We start from the raw sequence: 18118 nt of genomic DNA on the forward strand, positions 1-18118 counted from the left end.
GTTTCCAAAATGAGAATATGGATAAAAAAAATTTATTGTACAGATTTTTTTTATATATACAACTGTATTCCAGATTTCATGAGCCACCAGCCATAATCATCAAGATAAATAATATTTCAATAATATTATTATCGGGAATTTGTCAAGATGCATTAGTATGTCAGTGGAGATGCTCTGCATGGCTGTAGAAGACGTGACTTTTCTCCTCTTTTAAAAGAAGGGGACCGGAGGGTCACCCCCCCCCCCATCAAAAAAAAAAACCTGCCCTCCCCGCAGGTTCCTGGCAGGGAATGTCGGAGGGGGCAGGGGTCTTTGGAACGCGCTGAATGGGAGTCCCGCGGTGAAAAGCGGGCCGGCTTGTCGCTTCACAGGCTGCTTTCATTCATTCACTCACTCACCCATTCATTCTTTCATTCAGCTGCTGCCGAAAGTGAGAGAAGGATGGGATTGGATGGGGTGGGGGGTGTTGATTGATACCAGAGACCCTCTGAGTTTGTGACCCGCGGGGCACAAAGAGGCACGGCATCTGAGTTCTGGTGCAGCGCTGGAGATGGGGATCGTTTGCGGGGCGCGCAAGCATGGAACCCGTCCGCCCGTCCACTCTCCTCCTCTTCCTCCTCTTCCCCCCCCCCCTCCCCCCGTCAATGGCCTCTGCAGCATCTAAACACTAATCCGTCGGCAGCTCCGCCCGCCCCCTCTGTTCCCCTCTCCTCCCTGCCCTCCTAATCCCACTTGTTGCTTCCTGTAGCGCCGTGCCCTCGGGCGTCGGAAGTTTTTACAAACACACGACACACACAACACACACACTCAAGGAGCGACGGCAACTGACTTCTTCAGCCCATTAAATTTGTGGCACTGGAGGGGGGTTAAGGGGGTTAAAGCTGTGCTTTACGGCCCCGACTGCTTGGGCCCCGCACGCTGACGTCCATGGAGACCCCAGTCGGGTGGAACGCTCTCGGCCCCGCCCACCCGCCGCCGTCCCCCGGGCAGCGGTAACTGAGACGTACCAGAGGGACCATGTGAGTGGCTTTTCACTCTTCCTGCGCTCCCAGGGGTCCTTGTGTTGACCCTCGGCTTCCTAATGAACACAATTTCACGCCACGGAGGGGCACATCAGCCAATTAGAGACGTGACAACCACCTGCAGACACTGCCACCTCCCAGGGGACACGGGGAGCGTTCCTTCACTGCTGCTCCGAGCACGTAGAACCAGCTTTCTACTCTCCTAGTCCAAAAACCTTCCACAAATCTCGACAAGAAGCACAAGCAGAGCGTTCTCTCATGAGGGCCAGACGGGTCAGACTCGGCTGTCATTACTGGTCACTACTGGTCACACCGGGGTCGTAATTCAGTGGGATACTGTACCAGCAGACAGCTATATGACCCCCACTTATCCTCCAGACAGGAACCACTCTGTTAGAACCCTCAGTGTTCCTCTGAGGACTGTAAAACAGACACACAATTCAATTACAGTACACACAGTGAAAGGGAGGGAATTTGCCTAATTAAGTACAAATAATCAATTTAATGCAATTCCTTTTCACACACACATACACACACACACATCTGACCTTTTGCCCCTGCAAGCTCATCTGTAAGTCTGTTCCACTGGGACCAGCCGTGGGGCCAACGCCTCCAGGGACCAAAACCTACTAATGACCCACAGACAGCAGACAGTCAGGGCGGAGGACAGCAAGACCGGATAAATCATACACACACTAACACTTTACAGAGGACACAGTCATCTGTTCTCAACACACACACATGGTTCAGATCATGGTTTGATCAGATGTCATGTTGGAGGGATGAGTTTTGATTATTCTGTACCTCCATCAATCCTCACACACGTGCACTCACTCACACCACATAATCCACACACACACATACATTTTATGGAAGTCAGATTAGAGAGGATGTCTCACCTGGTGGAAGAAAGATAGAGACAGGTGAAAGAGAGAGCAAAAGCAGGTGATGGGGAGATACAGGTAGGGAGAGAGAGACAAAAAGGCAGGGAGAGTTACAGGCTGAGAGAGAAACAGGTAGAGAGAGAGATACAAGCAGAGAGAGACCAAAGAGACAGACCGCGGCTGAGAGGAATATAGATAGAGAGAGAAAGACCAGAGAGAGAAAGACAGAGGCTGAGAGAGATACAGGAAGAAAGAGAGATCCAAGTGAAGATAGAGCAGAGAGACAGACAGAAGCTGAGAGAGATAAAGGTAGAGATAGAGATAGAAGCAGAGAGACAGATAGCGACTGTGAGAAATACAAGTAAAGAGGTACAGGTAGCAAGATAAATATAATAATTCTCCTGTCACGTACAAAAGGAACAGGCACCAGAAAAAAACAAAAATGCCACGATGTCCGGGAACACAGAAACAGGACATAAAGGCGAATCGCCTTCATGAAATATAAAAAGACACACACCTGTCAACTGGCATCACCAAGCTAGTCCAGGTGAGCCTAGATGTGTCACCTCCTTTATTACCAAACAGTGAAATTACAAAAACAAAGACTTAACAAAACCAACGAAAGTAAAAGTAAAAAAAAATAATTATTTTCAGAGATTTCCAAGATTGTTAAGTGTGCACCTCTTGCACCCCTGAAATGTCCAAAAAAAGCAGTCAGTTTCCCAACCAATTTGTAGATCTTCATACTCCACATGCAAACGTGCCACCACTAAACACAGCGGTGAGATTGGTTGTACCCTGGCCAATCCTCTTATTTTTCTGTCCGATCTTTCAACCCTGCAGAGTATTTTGTCCCAAAAACAAACGTCATAAAAGAAACACTCTCACCCAGTGCTACAAACCACTGGGACAAAAAAAAAACATCCAGGGACACAAAACAAAGAAATGAGGAAGCATCTCATCCGCCTGCCAAAAAAAGACAACCCACCACAACACTCGGATCAAGTTGCACCACATGTCTGTTTGTAGCTACAGTATGTCCCATGTTTTGTACAGTGTCCACCAGCCTTTGGGGGGAAAGTCCGGCCCAAAAAATCCTGAGCATCGGAAGTGAAAGTGAAGTGATTGTCATTGTGAGACACTGCAGCACAGCACACGGTGACACAACAAAATGTGTCCTCTGCTTTTAACCATCACCCTTGGTGAGCAGTGGGCAGCCATGACAGGCGCCCGGGGAGCAGTGTGTGGGGACGGTGCTTTGCTTAGTGGCACCTCAGTGGCACCTTGGCAGATCGGGATTCAAACCGGCAACCTTCTGCTACAGGATCCACCAAGATGGTCCGCACGTCCACATGCCAGCACCACCGGTTGCCCCAGCAAGCAAACTGATGCCACAACCACTCTCGTACTCAGATTGGCCAGACAGGAGCCCGAAATGTGACCCAATTCAACCCAGCCAGCTGCCACCAACCATGGCGAAGGACAGTAGTCTGCTCGAGCACCCAAGGTCCAGGACCCAGCCTCGGTGATCACTGCACCACCAGGACCTTCCACGCCTCCAGTACAGACCTCTAAAATGGCTCATAAGAAAATGGTGACTGTCAAGTCCCCCACCACCCGCCCTACTCAAGAGAGAATACAGAGCGTCCATCATTAGAGAGAGAGAGAGACATAGGGGATGACAGAGGGATGGGTAGAAATAACAATCGTGAGAGGAAAGAGCAGAGAGTGTTAGAGCGTGGAAGACAGGAAGACAGGTAAGAGAGAGAATGAGACGGGCAGAGAGACCTGCAGAGTACGATGGTATTAGAAGGTAAAAGCTTGTTTAATTTAAAAGTGAGATCCGCCGCAGAGCATCTCGTGGAGAACACGAAGATGAGGAGCTGAAAGGTGAGGAGCCACTAGGAGCGGAGGGTGAAGGGGTAAGGCGATAACCATGAGATGCCCCGGGAGGGTAATCGGCGCAGAACAGGGCCAGCCGGCCACTGGCAAATTGGCCGCTAATGAGAGCGTCTGAAAGGGTGCAATTTACCTGCCTTGGGCTCTACGGGCCAAATGGACCAGGGCTGAAAATACGAACTGGCGGAGGGCACCCCACGATTCTTCACCCGGACTTCCCAGAATGCCCTGGGAAATGCCAACAATTAACATAAGTGCAGAAAAAAAACATGTTCAGCAATAAAATGGAAGTGCGAGAGAGAGAGCAAGCCAGACAGACTTTCAGAGACGATGGGTGGGGGAGAAACAACGCTCAGGCTGATGGGGGATGAAAGGAAGTGAGGATGGATGCACCTGCAACCTGCACAAAATTACCCAGCGTCCTTTAACACGGGAGTGACGGCAATTACTCTGACATTTTCTACAGGCTGTGGCAAAAATGACGACAACTGGGACACACACACACACACACACGTATGAGTGTGTGTGACGGGAATCTTCTTGGGCTCATGTGGTCAATCCGGAAAATTACAAATCCATTACAGTAATAAACAAACAGATAAACAAACCGACGAGCCCTGGCATTCATTAATTAACCACGGACTCCACCCTCTCAAGACAAAGGCCATATTTCACACGCGCACACACATAATCAATTTAAAAAATGAGTGGAAATGATATTAGATACAAATAAATATGATGCGTTTGTGTACATCGTTTTATATATACAGTACAGGCCAAATGTTTGGACGCACCATCTCATTCAATGTGTTTTCTTTATTTTCATGACCATTTATGTTGGTAGATTCTCACTGAAGGCATCAAAACTATGAATGAACACATGTGGAGTTATGTACTTAACAAAAAAAGTGGAGACCTGACCTCCACAGTCACCGGACCTGAACCCAGTCCAGATGGTTTGGGGTGAGCTGGACCAACAAGTGCTAAACACCTCTGGGAACTCCTTCAAGACTGTTGGAGAAGCATTTCAGGTGACGACCTCTTGAAGCTCATCGAGAGAATGCCAAGAGTGTGCAAAGCAGTAATCAGAGCAAAGAAACTAGAATATAAAACATGTTTTCAGTTATTTCACCTTTTTTTGTTAAGTACATAACTCCACATGTGTTCATTCATAGTTCTGATGCCTTCAGTGAGAATCTACCAACGTAAATGGTCATGAAAATATAGAAAACACATTGAATGAGAAGGTGCGTCAAAACCTTTGGCCTGTACTGTATATAGTGTTGTATTCTCCACCCAAGATGCTTCGCAACCCCTGACCTTTCGTGCGATGCACATCAGTAAGTGATGCTGCTTGGGTGCCTGAATGAGGAAACTTTTGTGGCTAACGATTCACAAAAACTAGTCAGTCAGCCACCATTCTCCCATTGGCAACGTATTAAGATCTTCATTTCATTTAAAGTACAACATTCTTGTCCCACCAGTCGACACGAGCGTCTTTATAACGATGGCGGGCGGCATCGTGACCTCTGACCCTTCTTCCTCCGGATCCTGTAAACCTGTAAACGCCTCTTGCGATGATGCATCAGCTCCCACGCTGCAGACTCTTAACAAAACACACACACACACACACACACACACACACACAACAACAACAACAACAACAAGAAAAGAAAATGAGAAGAGGAAACGTCCGCGGCGACCGCGATCAATAGCCGCGCGTCGTTCGCAGCGCGATCCGTCAGCGCGCGCGGACAAAAAAAAATAAAAGATGAGCGATTCTTTTGTGAGCGTAATTATTACGCCATTATTCACGTGCGCGTCCACTATTGACTCCGCGCGCCCGAGGGTTTCGCGGAGGCGCGGTGCATCGTGGGAGAGACGCGATTTTCCTTTTCACGCTGAGATGCCCATGCATGGCTGGTAAATAGCACTTAATAACAGTTTGTGCACCTTCCACTTTTACAGTGTGGGTTTTAGAAAGTTTTGTGTGTGTTTGTGTGTGTTTGTGCGTGTGTGTGTTCTACTGGTACCATGACAACCATGCAGAGTTTAGTCAGGCCGCCATTTCTTAACCCAACTCCATGACCCGATCGTTCCGGCACCTTTTGCTTTTCCCAGTTCCTCGACCCCCCTGGCTCCCTCATCACGGGCCAGCGAGGTGCGGCCCGCTCCTCCGCCCGACAAGCAATCTCCACGAGAGAGGGAGCGGGAGGCAGGCGTCTGATGAAATCTGAGCAGTTATCATGCTAAGTATTACCTGCCAACTCGTCCCCGCGCAGCTCGAGAGGGCATCAATTTTCTGAAGTGGAAGTCAAGGGCGAGAGCGAAGAAGAGAGGGAGGGAGGGAGGGAGGGGGGAGGATAAACATTGACAGAAGCTGAGCCTCCAGCTCCACAGCAGCCGGCACCTCCTGTCCTTTACTCGCGGAGGAGCGCCACCGCGCACACACACACACGTCGCGGCCACAAGCCGGGCCTTTCCCGCCGCCACTCCATCACTGTCCGTCAGGGCGCAGATCCTGCCCTGAGAAAGGAAGTGGGGGGGGTGGGCGCTGATGAGATTTTCACACGAGGCGGATCACAGGCGGTCGCTGCGGGCTAATCGCTCAGATCGGCCTCTTTCACGCCGAACAATGGCCGCGCTCCGCGGCAGATAACCTGGCCTGAGTAGCCGCCCGGCGGGAGGCCGCCGCCTCGGTTTTTGTCGGATAATCGGTTTGGTCACAGCGGGAATTAACCTCGGCGGGCCACCTTTATTGGAGGAAGTCGGAGGAAAAGGCCGCGCGGGGCTTCGCTCATGGGGATTACAAGCGTTCCCTTGGGAATCCGAAGAAGGACAGAGCCCCCCGTGTCCTCCGCCGGAGCCGGATGGTGTTGGGAAAATTCCCCCTCAGCCCGGTGGCACATTGCGTGTGTTCGACAGCTCTAAAAAAAGATTTGTGTGTGTGTGTGTGTGTGTGTGTGTGTGTGTGTAGCAGCGAGTGAAGAAAAGTACAAAGTTGCGGAGGAAATTGACAACGTGCGTATCGACGTGATGACAGGCGGGCGCGGCCTGCCACTGTTTTTCACAATTAGCCTTAATGTGCTTCCTCCATCGCGCCTCACGGAGGGAGCGGCTGGTGAAGGTGCGAGAGAGCCGCCGCCCACCCGCCGCGGAAACAAAATAAAGAGCGCCGCGCCGAAGCTGTCAATTCCTGCCCGGCGACGCCCCCGGGCCAGTAAACACGCGACAGCGTCACACCTGGAGCTCTCGTTTCTGGCCAATAAGAGTTAGTGTTGTTGTTTTGTGGAAATGTTGATAAAATGACACGGAAATACCGTGCATGATGTGAGACACTTGCATGGTGAAAGGCCGACCCTCTGTGGGCAGGTCCTTGTATAAATAAACGTCCAGGAAGGACAGCGGCCCCACCCTGACCCGACCCGCCCCCTCGGCCTGGCCCAGGAGGAGGATTAGTGACAATAGCGGCTAATTTCAGGCTATCGGCTGACACCTGTTCCTGTGAGAACAACGGCTTCGTTCCAGAACTTCATCAGACGCGACCTCCCGCCCCCCGTAAGCCTCTTACAAACATACGGCCCATTACACACCAATCAGCGCTCTGCAAACACACATTCCTCCAGGGGGAAAATGCATGTATAACACACACACACACACACACACACTGCATCTCTTCCGGTACTTACTACTTCCGTTACTACTAGTTCCGTGTGTTGATCAGGACACCGACACCACCATCACGTGACTCGGCTGTACCAGAAAGCATTCCGGAAAATCAAACTGTCCCTAACTGCCCCAATCCCATCTGCTGCAGTCACTTTATTACCCACAAAGCCCTGGGGAGCTGTGGACAGGACCCTTGTGACCATTACGCGGTACGCTATCCTACATGGTTTACTACTCTAACCTATCTACGGAATTAAGGCTCCTCAAAAGTCCTCACGTGGCTCCTGGGTGCCCGTGAGCTAGCAAGGTGGCACCCATTTCACGTGTGCTGGGTCCTATTCGCCCAGGGGACGCCTGTTACGTAATTTTATTTGTTTTACCTATAAATTAATAATAATAATAATAAAGTGAAGTGATTGTCACATGTGATACACAGCAGTACAGCACACGATGCACACAGGGAAATTTGTCCTCTGCATTTAACCCATCACCCTGAGTGAGCAGTGGGCAGCCATGACAGGCGCCCGGGGAGCAGTGTGTGGGGACGGTGCTTTGCTCAGTGGCACCTCAGCGGATTGGGATTTGAACCGCTAGGCCACCACTGCCCCATTATCTGTATCACTTGTAAATTTGTTGATCCAGCGATCTGAATTTGTACTGACACAGAGAAACAATGGGGGAGAACTATATACACACACACACACACACATATATATACACACACACACACACACGCATATATATATATACACACACACACACACATATATATATACACACACACACACACACACACACACATATATATTTATATATATATACACACACACACACACACACATATATATATTTATATATACTTCCCTCATGCCATTCATATGTTTATAAGTTTATTTATTAGGCTGGACGGCTGCACTTCAGCAGTAAACCAGCCGATGGGCTGCAGTGGACAACATAATAAACAATCGGCCCTGACAGACAGGTGGAGAAACAAACAAATAAAAGAGCCACTCGTAATTATTCATGCTCCGCCCCCTTCGACAGAGCAGATATTATTGGATCCCCGGGAGGAAGTGATTAATTGGTGAGCCGGTGACACAAGTGACAAAAATCTTGTGAACTATTACAGGTTCCTGTCTGTCCATCCATCAGAGCAGACGTGGGCAAATAAACCGGGCAGCGGCGGCTGATTCACAGGCATTGATCCGGCCGCCAAACTCGCGCCGGTGAAAGCCTTTCTGAGAAAAAAAAGAACTCCTTCGCACACCACCGCGACTACGGGCCCAATCAATAAAACTCATCCTTTCAGAAGCATCCAATTATCAGCGGGTAGGATAAAGGGACGCTTCCGCAATAAATCACAAAACTTTATTGAAAACAGACGTGGACAAAGTAAAAGTTTATTGAAATGTGAATGATCACGGTACAGTGAAACCTTGCGCTCTGCTTGCGGCTCGATGAAGCCGTAACTCGACACACACAAAAAAAAAAACATTGTTCCTGTTACACACAATACAGTACAATACAGCTGTGTACAGCCAGTTCGATGCCAACCGGGTATAAGAACATTTTCACGTTCTTGTTGTACAAATGAAGTCTATGGTTAGTTTTTATTAGCATTTTACTATCATTTTGTGACATGTTACTAGTGGTACTAGCTGTTACTGGATAAGACGCTGAAATGATGCTCCCGACTCAGTCAAACGTCAAAACCGTTTTCAGGTGTTCAAGATTCAAGATTCAAGATTGGTTTATTGTCAGTACAACAGTATTCACGGTATTCCGTGTATTGAAATAATGTTTCACACAGACCCCCCGTAATGCAATCATAAAAGAAAAATATATATGTATATCTACACAGTAAACTAAACTATACTAACCGAAACTAAAACTTAAATACTGTAAAGATCGCTATAAGAGAAAAGATGAACTTTTCTGTACAATGAACAGGACAACATCATGTAGGATGCCTGTAAGTGGATATGTTGGACACTCAAGACAAGACAACAATGATCATGGCTGATAGCTTTCACAAATGGGACCAAACGGCACTTGCGTATATGAGCCTTTGGCATTTATTCTTTAGAACCTGTGACAGAAATTGGGATTTTCTGCTGATTTCAGGATTCGTACAACTGCCTACCAACTGTTAGTGGGCTTTAGTGCGTTAAAGAGCAGTCTTTTTTTTTTTTTTTTAACTGCGTTTTCGGATTTAGTTTCCATGGAATCTGAACTGGCTGAACGGGGGCTTTAGGAACCACGTGACGACGCTAGCAAGTTCATTTCTCTTCTTTTCACGTTATGCCGGTGACACAGGAAGTGTGAAAAGTGTCGCTAGCCGTTCCCGCGGCCCTGATTTAACCTGCCTCCTGTAACTTTGTGTTTTTCATAATGTCATTTTTCCCCAACTTCATATTGACTTTTAAATGGATCTCAAAAGCATCCATTATTCATGCGCCGGACCGGCCAACCCTCTGACAAATGGATCCATCAGGGACGTTCTGAGATGATGCCGTTTCATTTGAGCTACAGGGGAATATTTTGCAGTAAATTTATTTTTTTTAAGGTTCCATCTATCCACCACAGACGAGGGCCTGTTTATGTAAATTACGGATGGCGCTTTAGATCCGTACGGAACCCGTGGCTCCTCTTTAATCCTCGCTTTGCTGCTGCGGTTTGCTTTCTCCATATCTATTTACCCGTCTGTGGCTCGCCACCAGATTCCAATGTCGTTTAACATTATAACACTTCGTTCGCGTTAAAGCGCACATCTGGACAAAACGCAGGCCTCTGGCATTCCTCATACTGAGGACCCTGGGCGGGTTGGTCTACACACACACACACACACACACACACACAGGCCCAGCTGTGGCCGTCATTGGCGCTCATGTTAATCGGCGGGCGTTAATTGAACCGGTGCGCGTTTAATCGCGGTTCACGGTGATCATGTCGCGCGCCATCGGTCACCGACGCGCTGGCCCCCCCCCCCGCCGTGGGCCGCAGCCCCCGGGCCGCCAGCCGCTCACAGATGGGCCGCCTGACAGCCCTGACGTGTGTAAAAACTCACTGGGGAAATCTCGACACACACTTTTCTCAGGTACGCATCAGGACCCACCCACGCACTGACACACGCCTTCTATTTATACCGTATACGTACTGAAGTATTACTATAGGCGGCACATAAACTACATGACACACACACGCGCACCTAAACACCGGCATCCGGATTCTATGGGGTATATTTGCACACCCAGACACAATAATGCATACATCACAATACGCACACTCGCACACACTCGTTTGCTCGTGCGATAATAAACAATGCCCGGGTGTCGTTAGCAAACCGTTATTTATGCGAGTCCAGCTGCCGACGCTACAAGTCGTCAGAAGCCAAGAGTGATTAAAAAAAGGGCTGTGTGTGTGTGTGTGTGTGTGTGTGTGTGTGTGTGTGTATGAAGGAGACAGCGTGATGAGTGGCGAACAGGAAATTAAATCAATCAGGTGTAAAGTGGCGGGGTCTTCTGAGCGGTGATTGGTGGTGGCGGTTTAATGACGTGACTGAGTGGTGTGTGTGTGTGTGTGTGTGTGTGTCAATGAGAATCGATGGGTCTGAACACGGAGCCTGTCAGTCTAATCAGCACAACTCATTACCCATATTATCTCTGAGCTCAGCCCTAGAGACACACTTATGACTGTAGCAGAGCTGTGTGTGTGTGTGTGTGTGTGTGTGTGTGTGTCAGCTGATTATGTGAACAGAGAAAAATCAGCATGTTGCGACACACTGGGGCTTGTTAACGTAACCCTCAATAAATACCTCACCTGCTGACACAGAAGGGAGCTCCTGACTCTCATTCCACACACACAGACACACACACACACACACACACACACACACAGAGAGTCATGGTGCAGCGAGGAGTCCAGACAGCAGATGCGGTGACATGTTAAAGTGGCGCTGTGATGGATAGCTTAATGAAGCTCTTGTGTTGATCGCACCACGCATTCATCACACACACACACACACACACACACGCACACACACACACACACACACATTCATCAGTGCACTGAGCCTTCTGTCCCTTCGCTCTCTCAGGAGAGAATTTGACAAACTGCAATTTCATTTAACCTTGGACTGCAGCGCTAACGGCCTCCGCGGGACCACTGTCACCACGCCGAGAGAAAGCTGTGATTAAAGCGGAGCGCGCCGCTCGCCCTCCATCTTCCTCTCTCTTTCTCTCTCTCTCTCTCTCTCTCTCTCTCTCTCTCTGCCTCTTATCTCTCGCTCCATCTCGCTCACCCTGTCCCCTCTCAGACACGCAGACGCGCACAATAAATCTTGATCAGATGCACACATTTACATGAGCAGTAATGAAAATCCCCCACCCTCTACACACACGCACTTTGTCACAAGCACACACACACACACGCTCTCTATCGTAATACACGACACCAGCGTTTTCCAGACTGACCTGAGGTCAGAGAGATCCTCGTCCGACTAGGAAGCTGATGCATCAGACGCTGATCTGGAACCCGTTACTAGAACCCCCACTGTCCGACCGAAATAAACTCTACAGATCCTGGAACAACACACACACGCACACACACACACACACACACACACACACACACACAACATTCTGTCCATTAACCAGATGAACACACACGCAGCATGGAGAGGTATACATATCGTTTCCATGTTAATGAATAGGGCATGAGTGTGCGCCGCGCGGAACGTCTGGGCGACTTCGTGTAATTAGTTTAAACGCCTGTGACCTTGCGGCGCGCGCTTTACATATTCATAAACGCCCGTGATCACCGCTGACCCCGGTTGACCTGTGAGCGAGACGCGGCGCGCCGCCGTCCTGTCGGCGTGGTGAAATACGGCGGCGGCTGATTAAAACGATGACACGCACACACACGCGCCGAGAGGAGAGAAGGGGGCCAGACGGGACCTGTTGAGCGCCGGGCGTCATGACGTGGTGGCCTGCGAAAGTGACTGTCGCGGCCTTCAATTGTCTGGCAACCAGATTACGTTATTAATAAGTGCGTCAACAATAAATCCCAGTGTTTTTTGTCACGGACGTGACCCTTTGCTGATTTGATAACAGTATATTCTTCCATACAGTATGTTTTGTACAGTATGCACTGTACCTGTCTGTCTTCAAAAAATCCAATATCATCGTTTGATCAGTGGTTTGCGTACTGAATACATACGTACACACAATTTTTTTGTAATGGACAGTTTCTGGTAAAACCTGCGGGGAGGTTGCCGAGATCGGACAAAATTGCAAGTTAATGTGATAACAATAAAAAGAAGCTATGCTTAATTAAAGCTTATGGATTTCTTGAATATTTTTTCCTGAAGCAAAAGTCTAGACACTTCATACCCGGTAGAATTTTGGTGTTTAATTGGTGTTTAAGTCGGGGGGCAGCGAGGGCAACAGCAGAAGCCTGCGTGTCCTCGGGCATTCCACCATAGATTTGATAAAATGCCAGATGAAATGTGTTGTTGCATGGCTGTGTTTGAATGTGAGGTCTCCTGGGACCAGTAGTGAAGGCACAGCACACACGTCTAACCATCACCAGCAGTGGGCAGCCATGAAAGGCGCCCGGGGGGAGCAGTGCGTGGGGACGGTACTTTGCCCAGATTCGGGATTCGCACCTGCAAGCTTCCGATTATGGTTCTGTTTCCGGCCTCCATCGCCTAGTAATGGGAATTTCTGCCCACGGAACCCTTTGGCAATTTATTTTGTATCTAGGATGGTAATTCATGGGTCCCACATTTTTATGGTAATGCCCCGGTGTTGTAGAACCTGTGAAGAATGTTCAAGCAACGTTCAAAGTATGAATAATACAATATTAATCCAGTGTCCAGTCATCAAACAGATTAAAAACATCCCATGCGCAGGCATGTCTTTCCTTTTTTTTCCTTCTCCTTCACTCACACACACACACACACACACACACACTCAGCACTCAGCACTGAGTGGGTCTCGCGCTGACAGACCTCTGAGGAACTTCCTCTCCTGCCCTCGGGCTGTTGGATGCGGCCGAACCCCCCGGAGAGGATAATTACAGGAAGCTTTAGGTTGGGTCTAATCCAGACACTCCACTTTACACTCCACTCACACACCCGACCTGTTACACAAACAAACACACACACTTGCTGTGATGGCAGCTCAGCCCCTCAATTAAACAGGAATCACAGCTGAGGAAAAGTGGCTCAGATCACCGGATAGAACTCTTCAGCAGGGTGACTGGAAGAAACCTGCTGCATGCTGGCTGTAGCTTGGTTGTCTTTATCGTCTGCACGCCCTTGGGATTCTGTTTTATGTATATATATATATATATATATGTGACGAGTTATGGGTTATAATTGAACCTACGTCTGCTGTAAAGGCGAATTATACAATTATGAGACGTCGTATGATCCGCTAAGTCGCGTGATCACGGAACGATTCGTCCGCGCAGCTGTACGTTCCGCCGCGCATGCGCACCGCGCTCCATCCTTTTACGGTTTCGTTATTATAATTTAAACCCCCGGCCTGCCACAGCAGATTTTTTTTTTTTTTAAATCCTCCTACACGGAATAAAAGTTTTTTTTTTTTTTTGAAAGCGGAAACTTCTCGCGTTTCTCGGCTTCCCGAATCCGCACGCGAGATTTCTCTTTGATGGGTTGATAATTGCCGTGGTGGATAATTACCGCGCTGGGGTAAAAAAAAAAAAAAAAAAAAAAAAAAAAACAAAAGCAGCTGATGTGGGGGCGCAGTTTTGTGACACCGGAGCCGGGTGGGGACGCATTGTCCGCGCGCGCTGGTCCGGGTTAATGCGCTCTTTATGGAACCGGGTTCAGACCGCGGTGTGGGAACAGGAGCGATGAAAAGGGGGAGACATCTGCCGCCCAGATCCACACCCGCCGAACTCGTCCGGAGAAGCAAATCGATGCGTTTTATTCGCCCGCCCGCGACAGAACCCGCGCCCCGCGTTCTGGGAGGAGAAAATTTAATTCCAGATATTTAGGGGCACTTGATTTACTTCGAAATCACAATTTCGTTCGTTGAGATTAAAAGCAATCCAACAAGCGGCGCTTTGCGGACATTTTCATGCTCGTTTATCAAATAAAAACTATTTGCAAATTCGTACAGATCTAACACGCGCTCAGTCAGAATTTATCTCTTTTTTTAAAGTAAAACCGCATTAAACCGTTTTATTAAATCAGAACTTCAAATGAGACGCAGTAAAAAAACACAATAAAATTCTCTAAATTGCGTGTGTAATACAAACAAAAAAAAAACGGAATAAAATGAAATGAGAATAAATGTTCAGTCGTGGCTGGATTATTACTGAGTCGTTCCGACGGGGAAGGGAGGAGAGGAAGAGGATGATGGAGGAAGACTCGCGGCGAAGTTCATTCCACGCCTCGCGCGCACACCCCTCTCCACCCCGGGGCCGACCCGTCCCGCCCCACCCCGCAACACCCTTCATCCCGCATCGTCACCGTCACCATCGTCGTCGAGGTGGCTGCACGTAACCCCCTCCTGCACTTAATTCTTCCAGGAACCCAGGCCATGGAATTCCAACACGTTTCAATAATCAATAAAACGAACCGTTAACATTATCATCCGTTATGGGCTCTTGCAAAGTAAAGAGAAGTTGCGAGCGCTGACGTGACGTCACGCCGGAATCCGGGCATTCCCGAATCCGTCCCGAGCCCCGATTGGTCCGCCGCGGCCCCCGGCGGCGCTTCAAAGCGCGAGCGCGGCGCGCAGCGCGTCCGCAGAAGCCGCGGCGGGTCCGACTTATAAAGCGCGCAGCGGGCCGCGGGCGAGACGCGACGGCGATGGCAGCTTCGCTTCTGGGGGTGAGTCGCGCCGCGCTACTCGGACTTCACTCGCCCCTCGTCCGCCGCGCGTCGGGACGCGTTTTCTGATACTGTGCTGTTGTTCTGTGACGCAGGAAGAGCCGAGACTGGGATCCACGCCTCTCGCCATGCTCGCCGCCACCTGCAACAAGATCGGAAGCGCGAGCCCGTCGGCGTCGCCGGTGCCGGACGCCGCGTCCTTCGGGAAAAGTTTCCACCCGTGGAAGCGCGCGGCGCCCGGCAGCTGCAGCCTGGGCTCGTTCGGGGTGTCCGGTCCGGCCCGCGACTCCCCGGTGTCCAGCGCCTTCTCCCTCACCAACAACACCAACTGCGGCGGAAACGCGGCCGGCGCGCCCTTCGGGAACGACTACCCGCTCTTCCCGCCGCCGCAGGACGCGGGCGCGCAGCCGCTCTTCATCTCCAAGGTCCACTCGTCCTCCGTGGACGGCCTGCAGGGCATCTACCCGCGCATGGGCGTGGCGCACCCCTACGACTCGTGGTTCAAGCCGGCGGGGGACGTGGGCGCCGGCGGCGCGTCCGCCTGGTGGGACGTGGGCGCCGGGTGGATCGACGTGCAGGGCGCGGGCGGCGGCGGCGGCGCGCTGCCCTCCCCGCTCGGCGGCTACGCCTCCGACTACTCCGCCTTCGGCGCGAGCCCCTCGCCGCACCTGCTCGCGGGCGGCCCGGTGCTCCCCGCCCCCTACCAGGACTCCGGGCCCGGCGGGGCCGTCCTGGCCGCCGCCCCCGCCGTGCCCCTGGCTGCGGGCTCCCCGCGCTCCTCCGCCCGCCGCTACTCCGGCCGCGCCACCTGCGACTGCCCCAACTGCCAGGAGGCGGAGCGGCTCGGACCGGCGGGCGCCAGCCTGCGGCGCAAGGGGCTGCACAGCTGCCACATCCCGGGCTGCGGCAAGGTGTACGGCAAGACGTCGCACCTGAAGGCGCACCTGCGCTGGCACACCGGCGAGCGGCCGTTCGTCTGCAACTGGCTCTTCTGCGGCAAGCGCTTCACCCGCAGCGACGAGCTGCAGCGCCACCTGCGCACGCACACCGGCGAGAAGCGCTTCGCCTGCCCGGTGTGCAACAAGCGCTTCATGCGCAGCGACCACCTGAGCAAGCACGTCAAGACGCACAGCGCCGCCGGGGGAGCCGGCGACCCGGGCAGCGGCGGCAAGAAGGGCAGCGACACCGACAGCGAGCAGAGCGTCCCGGGGAGCCCGGCGTGCGACGGCCAGTGAGGCGGAGAGACTTGTCCCCCCACCCCACCCCACCCCACCCCACCCCCTGCGTAAAGACGAATCCGAGACACTGCTTCGGCGGCACTTTACTGCGCCACAAGCCCGCGGAAAAACACCTCCGAGCGACGCGACGCGACGCGACGCGACTCGACGCCGCCGCTTCTGCGCATGCGCAGGGTGCGTTTCGGGCGGCCTGTGTCGCGGTGGAATTAACCGGAGGAGCGCGGCGGTGAAAGTTTGTAAAGTTTCTTCTTCATCGAATTTGATGATGGTGACGATTATTATCTTTTTTTTTTCTTTTGTAAAGTATTTTGCTCTCTTGTGTTTTTTTTCTCTTCTTTTTCCTCTGCTGGAGAGAATGTGACAAAATGCGCCTTTTTATTTATCAAGCCGTCGATTTGTACTCTGAAGTTTTGAGTCGCACTTTGAAAATGATATTTATGATTTGAGGTTCGCGTGTTCCGTCTGGTCGATAATTTAAAGCATGTTCATGTGTGCAAACTGAGTGTTTATTTTAAGATTCAGAAATAATAACGATAACAATAAAAAAAGTGAGAAACACAATCAGCCGCAGGGCCTTAGTTTCTCCTTGTGATGTGAAATATATATATAGAGATTCTGCTGCCGAATGAAGCATCACGCAGTTTGTTTTTAATGTATTTCCGAAAGGAAAAATCAGAGGAATTCATTCTGCACGTCATTTAAAAAAAAAAAAAAAACACACCGATAACACAGTCTGGTCACCAATTCCAAATGGACCAAATCATGTAATAAAAATTGTTCAACATTTTCAAACAAACAAATATCTATAATTGTTTTCAACAACGGAGAAGCAAACAATAAGAAAAATTGCATTTTATTGGCAGTAAAGTTTTACGAAGCAAAACTACACTAAAGATGACAGGGAAAAACAATAAATCGCGTTTTATGAATTTATTGTAATCAGTCAAATGTATAAAATGTGTGCAGTTAAACCTAATAGTTTGGTATGAATTAAATATGATTCAAGTTCATGCTTCAACTGGAAATATTCCCCCGATTATCCTCTAAAGAGATGCCCGCTGTCTGTAAGAAATTTTAAATGAAGATCAAAAGGTTATTCAATATAAAAAACAATAATTTACTACATTTCGGTTTAGCTTGTTGTGATGCCCCTACATGTATTATTATTTATAAGAATCGGGTTTTTAAAAAATAGTTTAATGAACAATACGACTGCAGGGCGCCCCCTGCTGGTCAACAGCAACCCACCGTCTCGCGCACTGAGGGGTGTTGCAGGGGCCGATTAACCTTTCACCTCTGCAGCCCATCACCTCGTTCCCCTCTAACATTTTTATTCAGCACCTGTTTTGGCTTTTGATAAGTGATTGACATAATTTCATCATGGACACGGCCAGTGCATACATTTCTTCCCAGGTTTCGTCAACTAGACAGATATAACAACACCAGCGAATGCCGAGATTTTAATCACATAGACAAGTAAGATTTCTTGCATGATGGAAAAGATCAATTGGAATGGAACTGAACGTGGCCTGAACGCAATTC

The 18118-nt window shown here is 50.0% G+C and overlaps 1 protein-coding gene across 1 annotated transcript; it reads left to right on the forward strand.

The window, feature by feature from the left end:
• Positions 1-15044: 15044 nt before the first annotated feature.
• Positions 15045-17549, forward strand: sp8a (sp8 transcription factor a). Its single transcript, XM_028964050.1, has 2 exons — positions 15045-15338; positions 15434-17549. The coding sequence occupies exons 1-2, from the start codon at positions 15318-15320 to the stop codon at positions 16571-16573; spliced, it is 1161 nt and encodes a 386-aa protein (XP_028819883.1). The 5' UTR covers positions 15045-15317; the 3' UTR covers positions 16574-17549.
• The last annotated feature ends 569 nt before the right edge of the window (positions 17550-18118 follow it).

This window comes from Denticeps clupeoides, chromosome 20 (genome assembly GCF_900700375.1).
Source record: "Denticeps clupeoides chromosome 20, fDenClu1.1, whole genome shotgun sequence".
In the NCBI taxonomy this organism is placed as follows: Eukaryota; Metazoa; Chordata; class Actinopteri; order Clupeiformes; family Denticipitidae; genus Denticeps; species Denticeps clupeoides.

What these genes read in the sequence shown, in the direction of transcription:
- sp8a (XM_028964050.1), top strand. Translation starts at nt 15,318, where the DNA reads ATGGCAGCTTCGCTTCTGGGG. An exon ending in TGGCAGCTTCGCTTCTGGGG is followed by an intron (nt 15,339 to 15,433) that starts GTGAGTCGCGCC and finishes TCTGTGACGCAG; the next exon opens with GAAGAGCCGAGACTGGGATC.